The sequence below is a fragment of the Globicephala melas genome, chromosome 14 (assembly GCF_963455315.2).
Source record: "Globicephala melas chromosome 14, mGloMel1.2, whole genome shotgun sequence".
In the NCBI taxonomy this organism is placed as follows: Eukaryota; Metazoa; Chordata; class Mammalia; order Artiodactyla; family Delphinidae; genus Globicephala; species Globicephala melas.
The window spans coordinates 22,571,909-22,591,981 of record NC_083327.1 but is presented as its reverse complement, the minus strand read 5'-3'; the positions used below and the strand labels follow the sequence as shown (position 1 = coordinate 22,591,981).

Genomic DNA, 20,073 nt, shown 5'->3' with positions numbered 1-20,073 from the left:
AAGAGAAGCCACCGCAGTGAGAATCCCACGCGCCACAACGAAGAGTGGCCCCCGCGCGCAGCAGCAAAGACCCAACACAGCCAAAAATAAATAAATAAAAATTTATTTTAAAAAGAATAACTAAATAAATGACAGGGCCTTCTCAGATGTTACTTTCCCTTTCATTAAAGATCTTCTCCCAGACACCGCCCCTACATCGGCCAACGTTCTGCCCCTGCGGTAGCGGAGCCGCGCCCCTCCTTCCCCGTCAGCTCAGACCCCGCCCCTTTTCCTGAAGCCCCTAGAAGACTACGGGAGTTTGGCGCCAACCGTGTTTTTTTAATCCCTCCCAAAGGCGGGAACTAGGAATGTGCGCCGGGGACGTGCTTTGCGTCTGACTTGATTGGCCGTGGGCGCTCAGTCCCGCCTCCACGTGCTGATAGCGCTCTGGCATTGGTGGAGACTCCAGCGAGACCTCGGTGTCCAGAAAGGACCCCAGGTTGCCTTGGGCCAGGCGGGGCGGGTAAGTTGCTGTGGGGTTCTGGTCTGCGCGGGGCTGCTGGGGAAGAGGTTGCACTGCGCGGTAGTACTCTGAGCGGAGGCCGGCGGCGTCCGGGGAGCCAGGGAGTTGAAGGCAGCGGCGGAGTCTGTGGCGGGGGGATGGCGCGTCTGATGTCCGGGGCTCCCAGGAAGCCGCGTTCCCGCCGCCCTCGGATGCAGCTTCTGGGCTTTCACCCCCAATCCCTCTGTGGTCCCTCGAGAGTATCCGGGCGCGGGCGGGGACGAGGGTGAGGGCAGGTAGGAAGTGTCCTTTCGACCGCTCTTCCTGCCCCTCCCCCCCAAAACCAATCTTCCCTTGGAATGTACTCTTAAACCTTTCGGATGGGGTTTTCTGGAGGAATGGGTTTTTCCTGTGTCTGGTGATCGTTGATGTTGGTTGTTTCCTCTCCTATTACGCCCAGAGAAGTTGTCTATCTTAATCTCTACAGCGAAGAGAGTCATGCCTAACACATAGTAGGCCCTAAATCAGATGTGAATGTGTAATTCGTAGAATCTCAGGATTTGCGCTTCAGGCATCAAGTTGGCATTGATTCTGATTCTTCTCTGGTCTTTACCGTTCACCACAGCTCCAGTTCCAAACCTTGCCTCTCTTCGGGGCCCCTCCCCCATCTCACTCAGGGCTCCCCCATCTCACTCAGGGCTCCTTTGATTGGAGGCGGACAGAGGCCTTCAGGGCCAGAATCCCCATACTCCAGTTATCTCCTGGCGTTTCTTGCCATTTTACAAGAGCTCGCCCGTTAAAAAAATTTGTTATACTCTTCTGTCTAATGAATATTCTTGATTTTGTCATCTGGCTTTAGAGACAGCTGGGATCTAAGCCCAGATATGCTTTTTACCAGCTGTTTGACCTTGGGGCAAGTTTCTCTTATCTGTTTCCTCATCTGTAAATTGGGAAAAAGAATAGTCTGTACCCCACAGAACTTTTGGGAGTATTTAAAGTAAATTGATAATGTATCTAGAGCATTTAGGACAGTGTTTGGCACATAGTGTACAGTATATGTGGCGTTTGTTATTCTTTTCCCCTTAACATCTTTTTAGGGTTCTCGCTGTATTAAATGTTTCCCATGAGCCTAAAAATACACTCCCCTCTCCCCTGACTCTTCCTCTACACATTTTTGTTTTTCACTACAAATGTTTATTTCATTCCCTCGATTTTTTTCTTAAAGGAAACTGTCTCTTAAAGACGTTGTCCTTTCACAAAAGTCTCGGTGATCCTTCTCATCTGCTTCGACTTCACATCTGAATCCATTGGGATTGTTCCTCAAAAGATTATGAGTGAGCTTGCAACTCTTTTCTTGGTTCTCAACTTTGAAAATTTTGCCTCTTCACTTAGGTGCAACTCTCCTATCACAAGCAACTCTCAGTGTATATTGAGATCCTCATTTGAGGAAAAGTGAGAGCAAGTGTGAAAAATCGTTCTTTGCAAGAGATTCTGATACATAAGTTTTCCTCCTCTCCTTCCTCTTTTCCTTTTCAAGAGAATCACTGGCCTTTATAATTTCAAGAGTAATCCCAGCTACAGCAATTACGTCTTTTTTTTTTAATTGGTGAAGTATAGTTGATTTACAATGTTGTGCTAGTTTCTGGTGTACAGCAAAATGATTTAGTTATATATTTATGTATATGTATATATATATTCTTTTTCATATTATTTTCCATTATGCTTTATTATAGGATATCGAATATAATTCCCTGTGCTACAGGACCTTGTTGTTTATTTTATATATAGTAGTGTGTATCTGCTAATCCCGAACTCCTAATTTATCCCTTCCCCATCCCCTTTCCCCTTTGATAACCATAGATTTGTTTTCTATGTCTGAGAGTCTGTTTCTATTTTGTAAATAAGTTCATTTGCATCATATTTTAGATTCCACGTATAAGTGCTAGCATATGGTATTTGGCTTTCTCTTTCTGATTTCACTCAGTATGACAATCTCCGGGTCCATCCATGTTGCTGCAGATGGCAATATTTCATTCTTTTTTATGGGCTGAGTAGTATTCCATTGTATATATGTACCACATCTTTTTTATCCATTCATCTCTCGATGGACTTTTAGGTTGCTTCCATGTCTTGGCTATTGCAAATAGTAGCAATTTTGTCTTCTGTGCTATATACTCCATTTTCCAACTGTCTATTTAGACATTTTCTGCTGGATGTTCGATAGATAATTCAACATGGCTTCTTTGGTTCTCCATTTCAGTTAAAAGCATGACTACCTTGTTATTAAAGCTAGGAACTGCAGAGTTGTCTGTAACAAATTGGGATTTTGATTAATTCAGCAAATATTTTTTTTATTACCTACCAACTTGTCAGGCTCTGTGCTGAGAGGTGGGGGTACAATGGTGAACAGAACAGAGCCAGGCCTGTTCTTAGTGGAGCTTATAGCCTAGCGGGTGAGGTGGATATTTCTCTAGGAATCCCACAAAAAAATGTAATCATAAACTGAAAAGAGGCCATGTAGAGAAAGGACAAAGTGGTAGAAGAATATTTAACAGAGGACCTGACCTAGTGGAGAGAAAGGGTAGCCAGGGAAGGCTCAAACATTACTTAAGCCACAGTAACACACATAGATGAGTTGAGTGAAGGAGAACAGTGAGGAAAAAACACTCCCTGCAGAGGCGCTGTGGTGGGAGGGGCAAACTGTGTTCTAGGAGCTGAAGGAAGGCCAATATGATCAGGGCAGAGAATGGGGGAGAATGCCACAGACTAACCCTAGAGGAGTGGGGAGAGGCCGGGTCACTCAGGGCTTGGTAAGAAGACTTGTGACAAAATTTGTTTTTTAACCTAAGATCAGCTGGAAGCACTGAAGGGTTTTAAGCAGAGGAGGAAACATGATCAGATTTGCATTTTGAAAAGACAGCTCAGGCTGTGATTTTGAAACAGGCAAGATTGGATATTTGAATACCCATTCCCTTAAAATCTTTTTGATTCTGCTACAGAAATCTTTCAGGTCTGGTCCTAGTCTTTATTTCCACTAATAACTTAGTCATCCCTCATTGTCTCCTGCATTTTTTTTTTTGGCTGTGTTGGGTCTTCGTTGCTACGCGCAGGCTTTCTCTAGTTGCGGCAAGCGGGGGCTACTCTTTTTTTTTTTTTCCGGTATGCGGGCCTCTCACTGTTGTGGCCTCTCCCGTTGCGGAGTACAGACTCCGGACGCGCAGGCTCAGCGGCCACGGCTCACAGGTGCAGCCGCTCCACGGCATGTGGGATCCTCCCGGACCGGGGCACGAACCCATGTCCCCTGCATCGGCAGGCGGACTCTCAACCACTGCGCCACCAGGGAAGCCCTTGGGGAGTGGGGGCTACTCTTAAGTTGCGGTGCGTGGGCTTCTCATTGCTGTGGCTTCTCTTGCTGTGGAGCACAGACTCTAGGCGTGCAGGCTTCAGTAGCTGTGGCTCGCGGGCTCTAGAGCACAGGCTCAATAGTTGTGGCGCACAGGCTTAGTTGCTCTGCGGCATGTGAGATCTTCCCGGATCAGGGCTCGTACCCATGTCCCCTGCATTGGCAGGCGAATTCTCAACTACTGCCGCACCAGGCAAACCCCTCTCCTGCATGTTTTAATAGCATTTTCTATCTCCCTTGCCACTAATATTTTCTATACTCTTCTTGCTAGAGTTGAACGTCTGAAAAGCAGATTTGATCATGATATTTCTCTGCTTTAAAAGCCTTCAGTGGTTCCCTCATTCCGTAGTGGATGAAGTCCAAGTATCGTAATTATATCACTGGACTTTTCTACAATCTCAATTCTCACATTCTAACCTCTGGGTATTGAAACCCAGGCTTGCTTGTGGACTCTTAGATAGATGCAGGGAGATGGTGTCAGGAAGTGTGTTTGCGAACACAAACCCAGTTTCACTGAACCGTGGGGTTTTGGAAACCTTGAGATAGTGAGTGATAGGGCTAGAAAGGTAGGTGCCTTTCTTGACTTTATTCAGTAGACATTGGGAAGTAATACAAAGTTTTTGAGCAGGAAGTGAGAGGAGCAGGATTGCTTTGGAAGAACTAACCGAACTGTTGTGTGTAACATGTGTTTGGAGAGGGCAGATAGCTAGATAGCTATAGTGGGGGGTCTGAAACAAATTTCGATAGCAAGAATGAGGAAAAGTGGGAGAAGCGTTGTAGGGTAGCATCAGTAGGGATGCTACTTAAAGAAGTAGCAGTGTCAGGAGGTGACAAATGTTGACAGGTGATCTTTTTTGGTTTTGGACTTGGTGAGCTTGGACTTACAGGAATGTGTTTATTAACTTTAGCATCTTATTGCTGACTGTTGCTTGTTTTTTAGTACAAACATATCCTAATTTTCAAGCACTGAGGGGCAGCAGAGGAGTCTATAAATCTGATCTGGTACCGCTACTTTTTGTGGCAGTTCTTGCTCTCTATCCTGACCTCCTTGTGTTTGCCCATCAAATGTTTAATCCAAACTGCTTTGCAGTGGTAGAAAATAAAGTAGTGACGTCTAGGAGCTTGTCACCTTAGGAAAGTATTCAGACACCTTACCTTTTTACAAGGGCCCAATAGCATTTAGAGCTAGTTATGTGTTATTAAATTGTAATAACCACAATTGTAATTAAATTGTAATAAAGTTAAAGAGGGAATTCCCTCTGTAACTTAACATTTTTTTTAATCATCCTTTTTTTTTTTTTGGCTGCGCTTGGTCTTAGTTGCGGCACATGGGATCTTATTTGCAGCGTGCGGGATCTTTAGTTGCGGCATGTGGGATCTAGTTCCCTGACCAGGGATCAAACCCAGGCCCCCTGCATTGGGAGCGTGGAGTCTTAACTGCTGGACCACCAGGGAAGTCCCTTAACTTTAAATTAATTAAAATTAATTACAGTTTAAACATCCAACTCGGGGCTTCCCTGGTGGCGCAGTGGTTGAGAATCTGCCTTCCAGTGCAGGGGACATGGGTTCGAGCCCTGGTCTGGGAAGATCCCACATGTCGCGGAGCAACTGGACCCGTGAGCCACAGCTACTGAGCCTCCGCATCTGGAGGCTGTGCTCCGCAACAGGCGAGGCCGTGACAGTGAGAGGCCCGCGCACCGCGATGAAGAGTGGCCCCCACTCGCCGCAACTAGAGAAAGCCCTCGCACAGAAATGAAGACCCAACACAGCCAAATAAATAAATAAAATTTATAAACATCATCCTTAGTGTGTTAGGCCAAATAATGGATTCCCCAATATGTCCATGTTCTAATCCCAGGAACCTATGAATATGTTGCTTTACGTGGCAAAAGAAACTTTGGAGGGAATTCCTTGGAGGTCCAGTGGTTAGGACTCTGCTTCCACTGCAGGGGGCATGGGTTCAATCCCTGGTTGGGGAACTGGGATCCCGCAAGTCACGTGATGTGGGCCCCCCTCCAAAAAAAAGAAACTTTGCAGATGTGATTAGGATTTTGAAATGGGTAGAGTATCCTGGATTATCCAGTTGGCCAGTATTATCATAAGGGTCCTTAAGAGGGAAGCAGGGGAGTAAGTGACAGGAAAGGCCATGTGATGACGGAAGCATGAGGAAGGTGGAGAGGGGAGCAAGTCTGACCATGGAAGCAGAGGTCAAGAGGTGAGATGTCACACTATTGGCTTTGAAGGTGGAAGAAGGAGCCACCAGCAAAGGAACATAAGCAGCTTCTAGAAACTGGAAAGAGCAAAGAACAGTTTCTCCCCTACAGCCTCCAGAAGGAATGCAGCCCTCCTGAACCTTGATTTTTAGACCAGTGAGACTTCTGACCTCCAGAACTGTAAGGTCATAAATTTGTGTTAAGCCATGAAGTTTGGTAGAGCAGCAATAGGAAACTAATGGTCATTCACACTGTGCATATTTCATGTACTCAATAGCTACATGTGGCTAGTAGCTACCATACTGGACAGCTCAGATATAGAACATTTTTTATCATCATAGAAAGCTCTGTTGGGCAGCACTGGTCTAAAATAATAGTTCTCAGAGTGTGATCCCCAGCAGCATTACCTGCGAACTTTTTAGAAATTCAGTTCTCAAGCCTCATCTCAGACCTACTGAATCAGAAACTTTGGAAACGGGCCTGTCAAATCTTGTGTTTTAAGTTCCCCAGGTTTTTCTTTTCTTTTTTTTTTAATAGACTTTATTTTTTTAGAGCATTTTTAAGTTCACAGCAAAATTGAGCAAAAATGCAGAGTGTTTGCATATGCTTCCTGCGCCAACACACAACTTCCTCCCTCTATCAACATCTAACAACAGAGTGTTGCATTTGTTACAATTAGTGAACATTGTACACCATTGATACACAATCATTGGTACATTGATACCTGATTATCACCCAAAGTCCAAAATTTACATTTGGTAAGCCTTAGTTTTTAACCACTCTGCCAATCTCCTACCGTAATTGAAGGCCACTTTCCTGAGCGGGGATTCAACTGAGACTTTGAAGGGTATGTAGAATTTCCAAAGCAGGGGGTTGGAAGGACATTTCAGACAGGAGAGTTGTATAGAGAAAGAAGTGGAGGGATTTTTCAGGGTACTTGGCAAGTTTGACTTGAGCAAGAGGCCCCAAGCTTTAGTTAGTCAGTTGAGTATCAACCACATGAAGTTTGTCCTAAGCAATAACAGCCATGAAATCATGGGTTTAGAATGCAAGTTTTATTTTTGAATCCCCATTGAAATAAATATGTTCATCTTTGAAAAATATTTGGTTATATGCCACTAAAATTATCCCTAGAGCCCCCAGTGATAGTCATGCCCCATTCTGGAAAACACTACCATAGGGAATTACTGGAGATCCCCTGGGGAGGTAGGATGAGGCCAGTGTTCGTTGAGCAAAAGTCGTCTGTGTCCCAAGTAAGCTGCCTGCTGCTGTTCATAATTCTCTAGCCCCAGACCTACCAGCATATTTGATCCTGTCTTTCCTGGCTGGCAACACTTTGGTGGCTCCCTGTTCTCTTCTAGATAGAAGAGGAAATGCCTTAACATAACCTACAAGGTCCTTGGGGATCCTGGGATAGGCCTACCATGGCCCCATAAGGCTGGTGAAGAGAGGGAGACGGGAGACATGGAGGATCTCCTGGAAGAAGTGACAACTGAGCTGAAGTCTAGCTGATTTAGGGGAGAGAACTAGGTGATGGAGGTGAAGAGCTTTTTTAGGTAGAAGGAACAGCATCTGCAAATTTCCTGAGACAGGAAGGAACAATGTGCATGTGAGCACCTGAAAGAGGCACTAGAGGAAGAGTCAGGGAGAGGAGTTTGCAGGGGCCAGACCCTGCCTGCAGTCCCTGGAGGCATCACAAGCATTGTGATCTCAATGCTGTGCCTTACGAAACTTCTCCAGGATTTTCTGTTGCATGTTAAAGTTTAAGGAACACTTTAGAAGGCAAATGATTCCAGTAGAGATTGGTAAATGCAATAATGACATGTTCAGCATGTTGATAGAATAAGGGATTGGGAATTAACTATGCCTCTAAAAAGGTTTTTTTTTTTTTTGGCTGCATTGGGTCTTCGTCGCTACGTGTGGGCTTTCTCTACTTGCGGTGAGCGGGGGCTACTCTTAAGTTGCGGTGCGTGGGCTTCTCATTGCATTCGCTTCTCTTGTTGCGGAGCACAGGCGCTAGGCGTGCGAGCTTCAGTAGTTGTGGCTCGCGGGCTCAGTAGTTGTGGCACGCAGGCTCTAGAGCGCAGGCTCAGTAGTTGTGGTGCACGGGCTTAGTTGCTCCGCAGCATGTGGGATCTTCCCGGACCAGGACTCAAACCCGTGTCCCCTGCATTGGCAGGTGGACTCTCAACCACTGCGCCACCAGGGAAGTCCCTAATTTATTTATTTTTTGTGTGGTAGCTGGGCTTGGGAAGGGAATGAGCAGTCCAGGTGAGGAAACAGAACGAGCAAGATATTGTGGAGCTGAAGTACATGGCATATTTCAGGAACTGCAAGTACAGATATTTCTGCTCTAATGTTATATGTATTCTTGAAAAACCTTTACTTCTGCAAAATCACTCACTAAGACAGGGTTTATGGGAAAAATAGGAGCAGAATACTCAAAGCCTATCTACTCATATTACTGGAGCAGCAACAGGAACAATATCAATTGTAATTAAAATATCGGCACAGTTAAAAGACATGTTAAATTCCTAGTAAATAAGTATCTCAGTAAATATAGGTCTTTTCGTCAAGAAAAAATAAGGATGAAGATAGCTTGATGGAAGGAGGAATAAGGAAGGATTGCGGCAACAAGCAGAGGGACATAAACATCAGAGGTTGTGGGTACAGAGGCAGATGCAGAGATTTCATGTGAAATCTTGTGACGGTGGACTGAATGGCTCTGGCTCATTGCCTTGTGTTTGGCTTTGTCCCCCATCCTGCCTCCCACAAAGATTGAGGGAAACCAAGCTTAAGCCCATGCAAGACAGAGCCTGCGGCTGTACTGAGACTAGAGGAATAAAGGGGAGTGATGGGTATCTAGGGTAAGGGTGGCAGGTACAGGACTAGATTCCTTCTTGCTTGCTGTGTTTAGCTGCTGTTCATTAATGGTGCAAAACTTTAACATCCTGGGAAAGAACTCCATCTGAACCAACATAATTTCTGGGTTATACTGACATCATTTCTCTATTTCTCAATAATGTATGTGCTAACTTGCATTACAGAAACGTGCTGTGGTGGCTGTGGCTGGAGTGTGTGAGAGAAACAGAAATAGAAAAGCACTGATAGATATTTCTAGAAAGGCCTTGGGTTCTGCGCTAGGGAAGCTCAACTTGATAATTTTATTTGGGGGTAGCTGTTGAAGGTTTCTGACCTGGGAGAGAAACACAGGCTAGACATAAACAGGGTTAATTTTGGCCTCAGTGTGGAAAATGGTAAGAGGAAAAAGATATTGGTAGTGTAGAAACTAGCTAGGAGACTTTTATAATAATTTAAGTGAGAAATAATTGTATCTGAAACTGGAACGGTGACAGTGCAAAGGAGACACTAATTTGAGAGATTTAAAGATCACTAAGAATTTGTGACTGCTTGAAAGTGAGTGTGGTGCTAAGAAAGAGTCAAAGATAATGGCAGCTTTTAGCTTGAGAGTGAATTGAGGCAGGAGATGATAGTTTATATTTTCCATATCCAGGCACTTACGTAATTTACTTTCTTCCATTATTATGCCTCATGTAATCACTCTTTTCGTTCTGACTATCTCCATCTTGGGTTAAGTCTTATCATGTGGACCTTTATAGTAGCCTCCCTCCCAGTTTCTTTTCCTACACTTTTGTCTTTCCAGTTCATTCCACAAGTTAGTCTTCCTCTTTCCTTTCTTTATATCAGTGTACTAACTCACAAACCTTCAGTGCTCTTATCTTCTGGAAGTTCAAGACCAGATACGTTGGTTTGACATTTAGTATCTTCTGTTTGACACCAATGAAATTTTAGTTTTGTCTCCCAATCCTGTTCTGAGGTCTGTTTCAACTAGGCTGTTTTACTTACAGTTCTCCATGTCTGCCTTTCCTCCAAGGTTAATATTCTCATTTGGAATCTACAGAGATCTTCACAGATACCTCCCTCTCCTCCATTGACATGCAAGTCCTTCCCCTCCTACCAAGCAAGTCCTCGGCAATGTGTATGCTTTTATTCTCCACACATTTTTGCCAACATTTTGGAGGGGATAGTGGCTTTAAGGGGGCCCAAGGAGTACTTCTAGGGTGCTGGTAATGGTCTGTTTCTTGATCTGAGTGGTAATTCCATGGATGTGTTCAGTATGTGAAAAATACAGGACTGTCTACTTATGATTTGGGCTTTTTTCTATTTTTATGTTATGCTTCAATAAAAAATTTACTCTCTCCCCATCAAAATAAAATATGTCCTGACTCTCCTAGGCCCTTTGCACTTCAATTTGAATTTTATGGTCAGCTTGTTAAGTTTGGGATTGCATTGAGTTTATAGATAAAGTTAGGGAGAATTGCCAACCTTGATGTTGAGTTTTCCTAAAAATGATTGAGACATATTTTGTCATTTATTTAGAGCAGAGGTAGGCTGCCTGTTCTTGTAAATAAAGTTTTATTGGAACACAGCTGCCTCTATTCATTTACGAGTTGTCTGTGGTTGTTTTGGAGCTACAGCAGCAGTTAAGTAAGTCCTTGTGACAGACCAGATGGTCTACAAGCATAAAATGCCTACTTCCTGACCCTTTAAGAAGAAAAGGTTTTCAGGGGATGTCCCTGGAGGTCCAGTGGTTAGGACTCTGCACTTCCACTGTAGGGGGCAGGTCCAATCCCTGGTCGGGGACCTAGGATCCCGCATGCCTCACGGCATGGCCAGAAAAAAAAAAAAAAGAAGAAGAAAAGGTTTTCAAATTCCTGATTTAGATCTTTTATTATTTTCTCCATAAAGATCTTGTATTAGATTAATTCCTATGTACCTTATAGTTTTGTTGTTGTGAATAATATCTTCTTATCAGTTATGTTTAAAAACTGTTTGCTGTCATATAGGAAACCTGTTGCTTTTGTGTATAATCTTACATTCAGCAACTTTGAGAAACTCTTACCAGTTCTAATAATTTGTAGATTTTCTGTATAGGTGATCATAGTGTGAATAATGGCAGCTTTGTTTCTTCCTTTCCAGTTCTGTCTCATTTCATGTTTTACTCTTTTTGCTAATAGAAGCAAGCTTGACTTTGAAGGAGATGCTTCTATGGTTTTAACATCATGCATGATGATTAACGTGAGGGTTTTGTTTTTTTTAAATAAATTTATTTATTTATTTTTGGCTGCATTGGGTCTTCGTTGATGCACACGGGCTTTCTCTAGTTGTGGCGAGCGGGGGCTACTCTTCATTGCGGTGCACGGGCTTCTCATTGCGGTGGCTTCTCTTGTTCTGGAGCATGGGCTCTAGGCACGTGGGCTTCAGTAGTTGTGGCACACAGGCTCAGTAGTTGTGGCTCGTGAGCTCTAGAGCACAGGCTCAGTAGTTGTGGCACATGGGCTTAGCTGCTCAGCGGCATGTGGGATCTTTCCAGACCAGGGTTCGAACCCATGTACCCTGCATTGGCAGGTGGACTCTTAACCTCTGCGCCACCAGGGAAGTCCCAATGTGAGGGGTTTTGGGTTTTTTTAGTAGAAATACGTCTTCTATCAGTTTATGAAAGTTCCCATCTTTTTCTTCTTGGCTGCACTGCCCAGCATGTGGGATCTTAGTTCTCGAACCCGTGCCCCCTGCGATGGAAGCATAGAGTCGGAGTCCTAACCACTGGGCCGCAAAGGAATTCCTGTAAGGTCCCATCTTAAACTTTCATAAACTCCAACTTTGCTGAAAATTAGTGTTGAACTTTACCATATGCCCTTCCTATGCAGAGGTTGAGATGATCATATTTTTTCTTTTCTAATCTAGCATGAAATATACTAATTTTTAGTTAGTAGACTATTGTTGGATCAGTTTTAGATTTACAGAAAAATTAGGAAGTACAGAGAATCCCCATATGTCACCCTACACCCCCAGTTTTCGCTGCTATTAATATCTTAGGATAATTTCTTATAATTAATGAAAAAATTGATACATTATTTTTTAATTTTTAATTTTTTTTGCGGTACGCGGGCCTCTCACTCTTGTGGCCTCTCCTGTTGCAGAGCACAGGCTCAGCGGCTATGGCTCACGGGCCCAGCCGCTCCGCGGCATGTGGGATCTTCCCGGACCGGGGCACGAACCCGTGTCCCCTGCATCGGCAGGCGGACTCTCAACCACTGCACCACCAGGGAAGCCCCGATACATTATTATTAATTGAAGTCCATAGTTTATTCAGATTTCCTTTATTTTTACCCAATATCTGTCCTTTTTTTTGTTTCAGGACACCATATTACATTTAGTTGTCATGTCTTCTTGGGCTCTTCTCGACTGTGGCATTTTCTCTCATTCCTTGTTTTTGGTGTCCTTAGCAGTTTTGAGGAGTACTAGACAGGTATATTGTAGGATAATCCTCTAATGAGAATTTGATGTTTATCTCATCATTAGACTGAGGTTATGGGTTTTGGGAAGATCAAAGGTAAAATGCCATTTTCATCATATATCAAGAGTACATATTATCAGCATGATTTATGACTGTTGATGTTGGCTTGATCCTTTGACTGAAGTAATGTTTGTCAGGTTTCTTCACCATAAAGTTAGCCCCCCACCCAATTCCATACTCTACTCTTTGGAAATAAGTCACAGTGCAGAGCCCTCATTTAAGGAGTGGGAAATTAGGCCCTGCCTGCTTTAGAGTGGAGTATCAACATAATTTATTTGGAATTCTGCATGGAAGATCTGTTTCTTCTCCATTTACTAATTTACTTATATCAGTGTGGACCATGTATGTTTATTTTATGCTTTGGGTTATAATCCAGTACTACTTTAATTTGTTGCTCAAATTGTTCCAGCTTTGGCTATTGAAAACTCTTTCAATTGGTTCCAGTGCCTCTTTGACATACCTCTGTTAGTTTCTTTTTTTTTTTTTTTTTTGACACTTCCTTACTTTCTTGCACTGTAAGATGCTCCATGTTCATCTTGTGCATTTTCTGCCCTTGTCTTAGAATCAGCCATTTCTTCAAGAAGCCCTGGTCCATCTTAATGGAGAATAGTATTAGAAGCCAAGATATGGATACTCCTTGTGCTTATTGCTACTTTGCTGGTGGAGCAAAGAAATAGTACATATGTGTCTACTAACTGATGTATATACATATACCTGAAAATATTTCTGTATATAATCATCTGTATCTATGTTAAGTTAAATGTGAGTTCTTACTGATGTCTTCAACTATAATCCATTACCACAGGGATCATTTTTAGTGTGTTCTCTTGCTTTTCTGTAACCTTCCACTTCAGTAGCAAGAAACCTGGCTCCCACCATCTACCACCCATCTATTTAAATTGTTCAATTCCAATATACACATATAACAGTATCAGAACTAACAACTCATACCCCGCTGGGAAGCAACTTTATCAACTAGAAGACAGTGCTTGTATGAATTGAGTTTTTAATGCTATACTATCCTAGCATTTTTGGAGATAAATCTTACTTGTCAGTAGTGTATTTTTGTTTTTGTTCTTTGTTTAATGTCTTGCTGGCTGCAGCTGGCTAATTTTTTTAAAGGCTATTTCTATGTTCATAAGAAAGATTGACTTATAGTTTTCCTGTCTTGTAATTTTCCTGTTTTGCCCTGTCTTTGCCCAGTTTTGATGTCTAGACTATACTAACCTAATAAACATATTTGTCTCTCAGCCTTCTTTTTTTCCTATATGTTGTCTGGAATAGATTATGGTTTATCTGTTCTTTGAAGGTATGATAGGATTCACCTGTAGAACTTTCTGGGTTTAGTAGTTTCTTTATGAGTATATTAATTACTGTATCAAATAATTTAATCCTCCTAGATGTGTACATATTTTCTGTTTCTTCTTCAGTTTTGGCAAGTTACATTTTTCTAAAAAACTATCCATTTCATTGAACTTTCAAATATATTTTGTTAATAACTTAATCTCTGCTATATGTGAAGCTGTCACTCCTTTTTTATTCCTAATGTTTGTGCCTTCTTTCTTTTTCTTTATTAGTTTTGCCAGGCATATGCCTATTTGATTTGTCTTTTCAAACAGCCAGTGTTTATTTTTATTCATCTTTATAGTGTTAGTTTCTTTTTATTAATTTCACTTTTTTATGTGTTTCTTTCTTTCAGTTTACTTTGTTCTTTTTCTTGAGTTGGATGTTGACCTCAATATTTTGTATTCTTTTCCTATAAATTTATTTAATGCTATAACTTTTCCTCTAAAAGTACTATTTTGATTGTACCCCACAAATATTTTGTTTTGTGGTGTATTCATTGTTATTTAGTTCTATGTATTTCCCAGTTTCCATTAATGTTTGTTCTTTGACCTATGTTTGTAAATTTCCAAAGGAATTGAGAAATTTGAAAATGCACTGTTAATTTCAAATTTTATTGATAAAAGCACTTTATGAAATTTGTTGAAACTAACTCTATTATGATATATTGTCAGTTTTTATAAATATGCTTGAAAGTAATATAAGTTCTTTTACTGTAGGTAATATATCAATAAAAATCATCAGATCAAACCTGTCAATTTTGTGTTGAGAGCTGTATCTTTAAATCTCTTTAACTGCTTTATTAGCAGAGAAGGGTGTGTTAAAACCTCTATTGTGACTGCTTACCTGTATCAGACAAGGTCCAATCAGGAGACAAAAACCACATGGTAATTTGAAAAGAGAAAGCTTAGTATAAAGAATTATTAACAGAGGTTGGAATAACTGGGAATTGGTTAGTAGAGTTAAAGATAACCCTAAGGAATGTAGGAATAGCAGATATAAGGATCAGCCACCACCTTTAGGGCTGAGATAGCTCATCCGAAGAAGAGCTGTCTCCCCCTCATTGGGAAGAGTGTGGCCAGGGCTAATTGGATGGTGGAGAAGTTGCTAAGTGCCTTTCTAGTGACCTTCCTTTGTGTGCATGGGGAAGCTCCTGGATGTTGCTGGCTGTCAGGTGCTGTGGGATCCAAGAGTTGGAGAAGCCGCCCTCTCCATGAGCCTAGCAGGAGAAAGCTGTGTCCTGCAGGAGCCCATTGTAATAGCAGCCTTACGTATAGGAGGCAAGCATGCAGAAAAATTGTGCCCTTGCAGGAACCTAGTGCTGGAGAAACTGTCTGCTGCTGGAACTGAATGCTGGAGAAAGCTCGCCCCGCAGGAGCCTGGCTAGCCAGGCACACTGAAACTAGGAGGAGAAACTGGCTTCCTTTCCAGGCTCCCTCCAGCACTCTCTAGTGACAAGGCTGTACGTAGCACCAGCTAGCAAAAGAGAAATCTTTGCAAGGCCTACCTCCATCATCACACAGGGTAGATATGGAATAAAGAGACATCATAATTGCCACAGTTCCTTTAACTTTATGTATAGGACATAGTGAGAAACCACATATATTCTTTTGACAACTTCTTTATGTTGCTATGTATATATATTATTCTCAGAAACAATTTTGAAGATCTCATAATGCTACATCTGGTGTGACTAAGAAATGGTCACTTTCTCTTAAATTTATAAGTAATTTTTATATATATATATATATATATATTTATTTATTTATTTGGTGATAGGGGCCTAGAAGTTAAGGTTTGGAGACAAAGATCCCGTGAACAGTTGGAGAAAATTTAAGACAGATGAGGAACAAAAGATCCAGGATTTGTTAGAACTTTTGTATTTCCCAGTTTTAATTTACCAAGACAAGTAGAATCTTTTTTTAGTAGTAAAAACTAAAACTGTGTGAAATGGTATGCAATGAAAGCTTTGATCTATTTGATCAGTTCAACCAAATCATCTTTTTAACCAAATCTTTAGATTAATTGATCTCCATTTTGTAAAAAACCCATTGACTGATGCCCCCTCTCCGTGTGACACTTCACAGCTAGGAGTTGATTACCGTCAGGAAGCCTATGAGTTTCTGCTCCATCAGTTGAGTTTTGCTTTACCAAGAGTCAGTTGTGTTATTTGCCAAATGTGATCATGCCATTTGTGCCTTTTGTAGTTATTGCACAAGCTATATTATAACAGTTGATTAATCAGCTCAGCTATTTGGAAAAAATGGGGAATGTGGGGAATGAGGAAAAAAAGATATACATATACCTTAATTTTATTTAAAGGAATTATATAAATTGTATTTGTTGTGGTAGAACCACGACCTTTTCTTTGAGTATACATCCAATGGTTAGAGTTCTGACTTCTTTCTTGCACACCCGTAAGACGTTGCTTATGATTTCCAGCACTTTCTTCATTAGAGTAAGAAATTCGATACTTCTGAGTCAGTCGGAGTACAGACTAGATTTTCTTTTCCAGTATTTTGGATTATCTCACCCTTACTTGATTTGGCAGCAACTGTAAGTGTCTTGCTACTCGCCTTTTAGTCTTTCCAGAACGCTCAGCCTAGTTTTCACTGGAAAATAACTCCCTTTGGTAATGTAATCTTTCATCATACTACTACTTAGAAAAATAAGGAAATAAACATAATTGGGTTTGATAATAAATGCACCTGGTTGTTGGTAAGTGAATATCTCAGTTGGTGGGAGCAGAAGTGTGCAGGCACAGGTAGCCTTAGTGACCCCAAGGAGCCACAGTGGCCATAGTTCTTTGACCATAGGCAATATTCATGTATTTTACGGGCAGAATGGAGAATGTCAGATAAGTCAGATTTTTTTTTTTTTTTTTTTTTACTGCTTTGGATTCTTACATTGCTACTAGTCTTGCTGCTACAAACAGTGCTACACTGAATATTCTGGTATACACATTTTTGTAATCATGTGCTTGTATATCTGTAGAGCAAATTACTAGATATGAAATTGTTGGATCAAAGAGTGTTTGCATTTAGAAACTTGATAGCTATTGCCATATTGCCTCCATAAAGCTTGTACCAGTATACACTTGATGTATTAGAGTATATACATCACTCTTTTCCCACACCTTTACCAACCTAGTATAGTATCGAACTCTTTGCTCTTTGCCCATCTTACTCCTTTATTGGTGAAAACACATGTGTCTAGAGTCCCCAAGATCACCACCAGATTTGATGATTTGCTAAGAGGACTCAGAACTCGCCATATAGTTGCACTGTTATGATAGTTGGCTCATTTAAGTATACAAGTTAATTTATATTTTGTTCCACTTTATAAAATTAACATCATTTACTTTGTGGCATGGGTTAACCATACCAGCAAGTTTAAGATTTTTGTTTTCTAGTTTTAGCTTTTGGAAAATGTTAGATATTTTAAAAAAAATCACAATAGAGTGAACATTGTCAGTGTGTCCAAATTTGAAAGTTGTCTTTTAACTTAAAGCTAAGTTTAGTCTCTGAATTGTGAGGTTGATTTTAACAGTGGAGAATATTTATATTTAATACTTTAGATGGCGACTATCAAAAAGAAATAGGATCATGGCAGCAGATGATGACAATGGTGATGGAACAAGTTTATTTGATGTCATTTCTGGTAAGAGCTCATTTTAATTGTCTTTCTAAGTTTACTTATTTATTACTTTTTTCTTTAAACACACACACACACAATTTTTTCCTGACCCATTTGATACTAAGTTGTATACATTATGGTCCTTTACCTCCAAATACTTCAGTGGGTATGTCACAAGAAAAAGTTGGTTTTCTTACATAAGAACAGCATAATTATCAATTTCAGTAAATTTAACAAGAATACTGTAATTTTATTTAATCTACCATCTTTATACCAGTTTTACCAGTTAACCCAATAATGTCCTTTATTATTGTGATTGGATTTAGATCTATCATTTTATTTTATTTTTACAAATTAATTATTTTTTGGTTGTGTTCAGTCTTTGTTGCTGCATGTGGGCTTCCTCTAGTTGAGGCAGGGGGGGCTACTCTTTGTTGCAGTGCTCAGGCTTCCCGCTGCGGTGGCTTCTCTTGTTGCAGAGCGTGGGCTCTAGGTGTGTGGACTTCAGTAGTTGTGGTACGCGGGCTCAGTAGTTGTGGCTCATAGGCTCTAGAGTGCAGGCTCAGTAGTTGTGGCTCATGGGCTTAGTTGCTCTGCGACATGTGGGATCTTCCCAGACCAGGGCTTGAACCCATGTCCCCTGCATGAGCAGGCGGATTCTTAACTACTGTGCCACCAGGCAAGTCCCTCTATCATTTTAAATTTTTAGTTTGTCTCATCAGTTTTTGTTCTCTCTGATTTTCTTGCCTTCTTTCAAATATTATTTGAATATATTTTAGAATTCGATTCTAATTTATATATTAGCTTTTTGGCTACACCTCTGCATTATTTTTTACAATTGGTTTCTGAAGGGATTGCAATATACATCTTTAACATTTTGCAGTCTACTTATTTAAATGTAAGAATCTTTTTATGTAAGTTGTATAATCTTGTACATATTGTTGTGTTTAACCTCCATCCATCCCTTTATGTTAAAGATGTCGTGAACCCTTGATACAGTGCTGTAATTTTTATTTTAAACTGTTGTATGTATCTTAAAGAAATTAAGAGGAGTTAAAAGCAATTAAGTTGAAATATTAGTCTTTTATATTTACTCAGTTATTTACCATTTTTATCCTTCTAGGATCTAGTATCATTTTCCTCCCCATTGTCTCTTTTCTTCTGGGACTCCGGATATATAGTATGTGAGAACTTTTGATATACTATAAGTTAGTAAGATTGTTCTCTCTCTCTTTTTTTAATCTTTTTCTCTCTGTTTTTCCATTTGAATAATTTATTGATCTATCTTCAAGCTTACTGGCTCTTCTGTTGAAATTTTTTTTTTTTTTTTTTTAAAGAAAAAAAAACCTTCAGGATTTTATTAAGTATCCATGTTTGCAGATTGAAAGTTTTCAAAGCATGAAATGCAGTTAAGATACCACGGAGACATTGTGGGTTTGGTTCCATAACAAAACATATATCATAATAATGCGAGTTGCATGAGTTTTTTGGTTTTCCGGTTCATTTACAAGTTATGTTTACACTATACTGTAGTCTATTAAATGTGCAATAGTATTGTGTGTTGAAATTTTTACATTAGATATTGTACTTTCAGTTTTAGAATTTTCATTTGGTTCTTGTAGTTGTTTTTATTTCTCTACCAAGATTTCCAATGAGTAATTTTGCATTGCATTCTGGACATTGTAAATGTTATAGAGACATTGGATTCTGTTATATTCCTCTGAAAAGTGCTGGTGTTTTTAATTTTAGCAGGTATTTATCTTGACTGAACTTAATCTTCTGTCTTCCCTGTGGTGAACAGCAGCTGAAATCTCTGTTCAACTTTCTTTAGCTTTAGCTGGACTTTTGGGAGTTCTAACCTTTACATGTATAATTTGGGGGTCATTCAGATTTGGGTACAATTTGAGGAGTCCTCTCTGTGGCACTCCGGATTTCCTCTTTGTGGTTGCTGTTATCACCCCTAAAGTTTTTTCTCTGTTTCTTTAAGCTATCAGGACTAGAAGTTTCCATCTGAGTTTTCACTGCCAAGTGTGGCTCCAGCTAGAGCCTATCGTTCCACAAAAACTTGTAATTAAAGGGGGATAGGGTATTCATGCAGTGCTGTTCTTTCAGGTGTCTTCTTCTCTCCAGTTTTTGCCTGCTTTAGATTGCTCTTTAGTTCTTCAGATTACTTTTTTTTTCTTTTTTTAATTTAGGTACAATTTATATATAACATTATAGTAGTTTCAGATGTACAATGTAATAATTCCATGTTTGTATATATTGCGAAATCACCACAATAAGTCTAGTGGTAGAGCGTTGACTGCAGATAGCTTTTAATATTTTGTTTAGAGTTTATAGTTTTTGCAGGAAGATTGTTCTGATAGAAACTATTCTGCTATTATTGGAGTTGTAACCTTCTTACTAGTGTGGGGGTTTTTTCTTCTTTTTTTATATTTGAATTTTATTTTATATTTTTATACAGCAGGTTCTTATTAGTTACCAATTTTATAAATACTGGTGTATATATGTTAATCCCAATCTCCCAGTTCATCCCACCACCCCCACCCCCACACCCGCCCCTACTAGCTTGTTTTTGAAAGTGAGTTTTTAAGTCTAAACCTGTGTACTAAGATGT

The 20,073-nt window shown here is 40.5% G+C and overlaps 1 protein-coding gene across 5 annotated transcripts in view; it reads left to right on the top strand.

Annotated features, from left to right (window-relative positions):
* The first annotated feature begins 441 nt into the window (after positions 1-441).
* Positions 442-20,073, top strand: part of CASP8AP2 (caspase 8 associated protein 2) — a 40,355-nt gene continuing 20,723 nt past the window's right edge. For 3 of the 5 annotated variants that reach the window (XM_030859502.2, XM_030859503.2, XM_060283670.1), the window contains exons 1-2: positions 442-502; positions 17,398-17,480. In XM_030859502.2, coding sequence (XP_030715362.2) covers positions 17,426-17,480 — 55 coding nt within the window. In that variant the 5' untranslated portion in view covers positions 442-502; positions 17,398-17,425. Of the gene's footprint in view, positions 503-689; positions 778-11,669; positions 11,744-17,397; positions 17,481-20,073 lie in introns of those variants that run through there. The other 2 variants (XM_060283671.1, XM_060283672.1) reach the window with 2 other exon arrangements.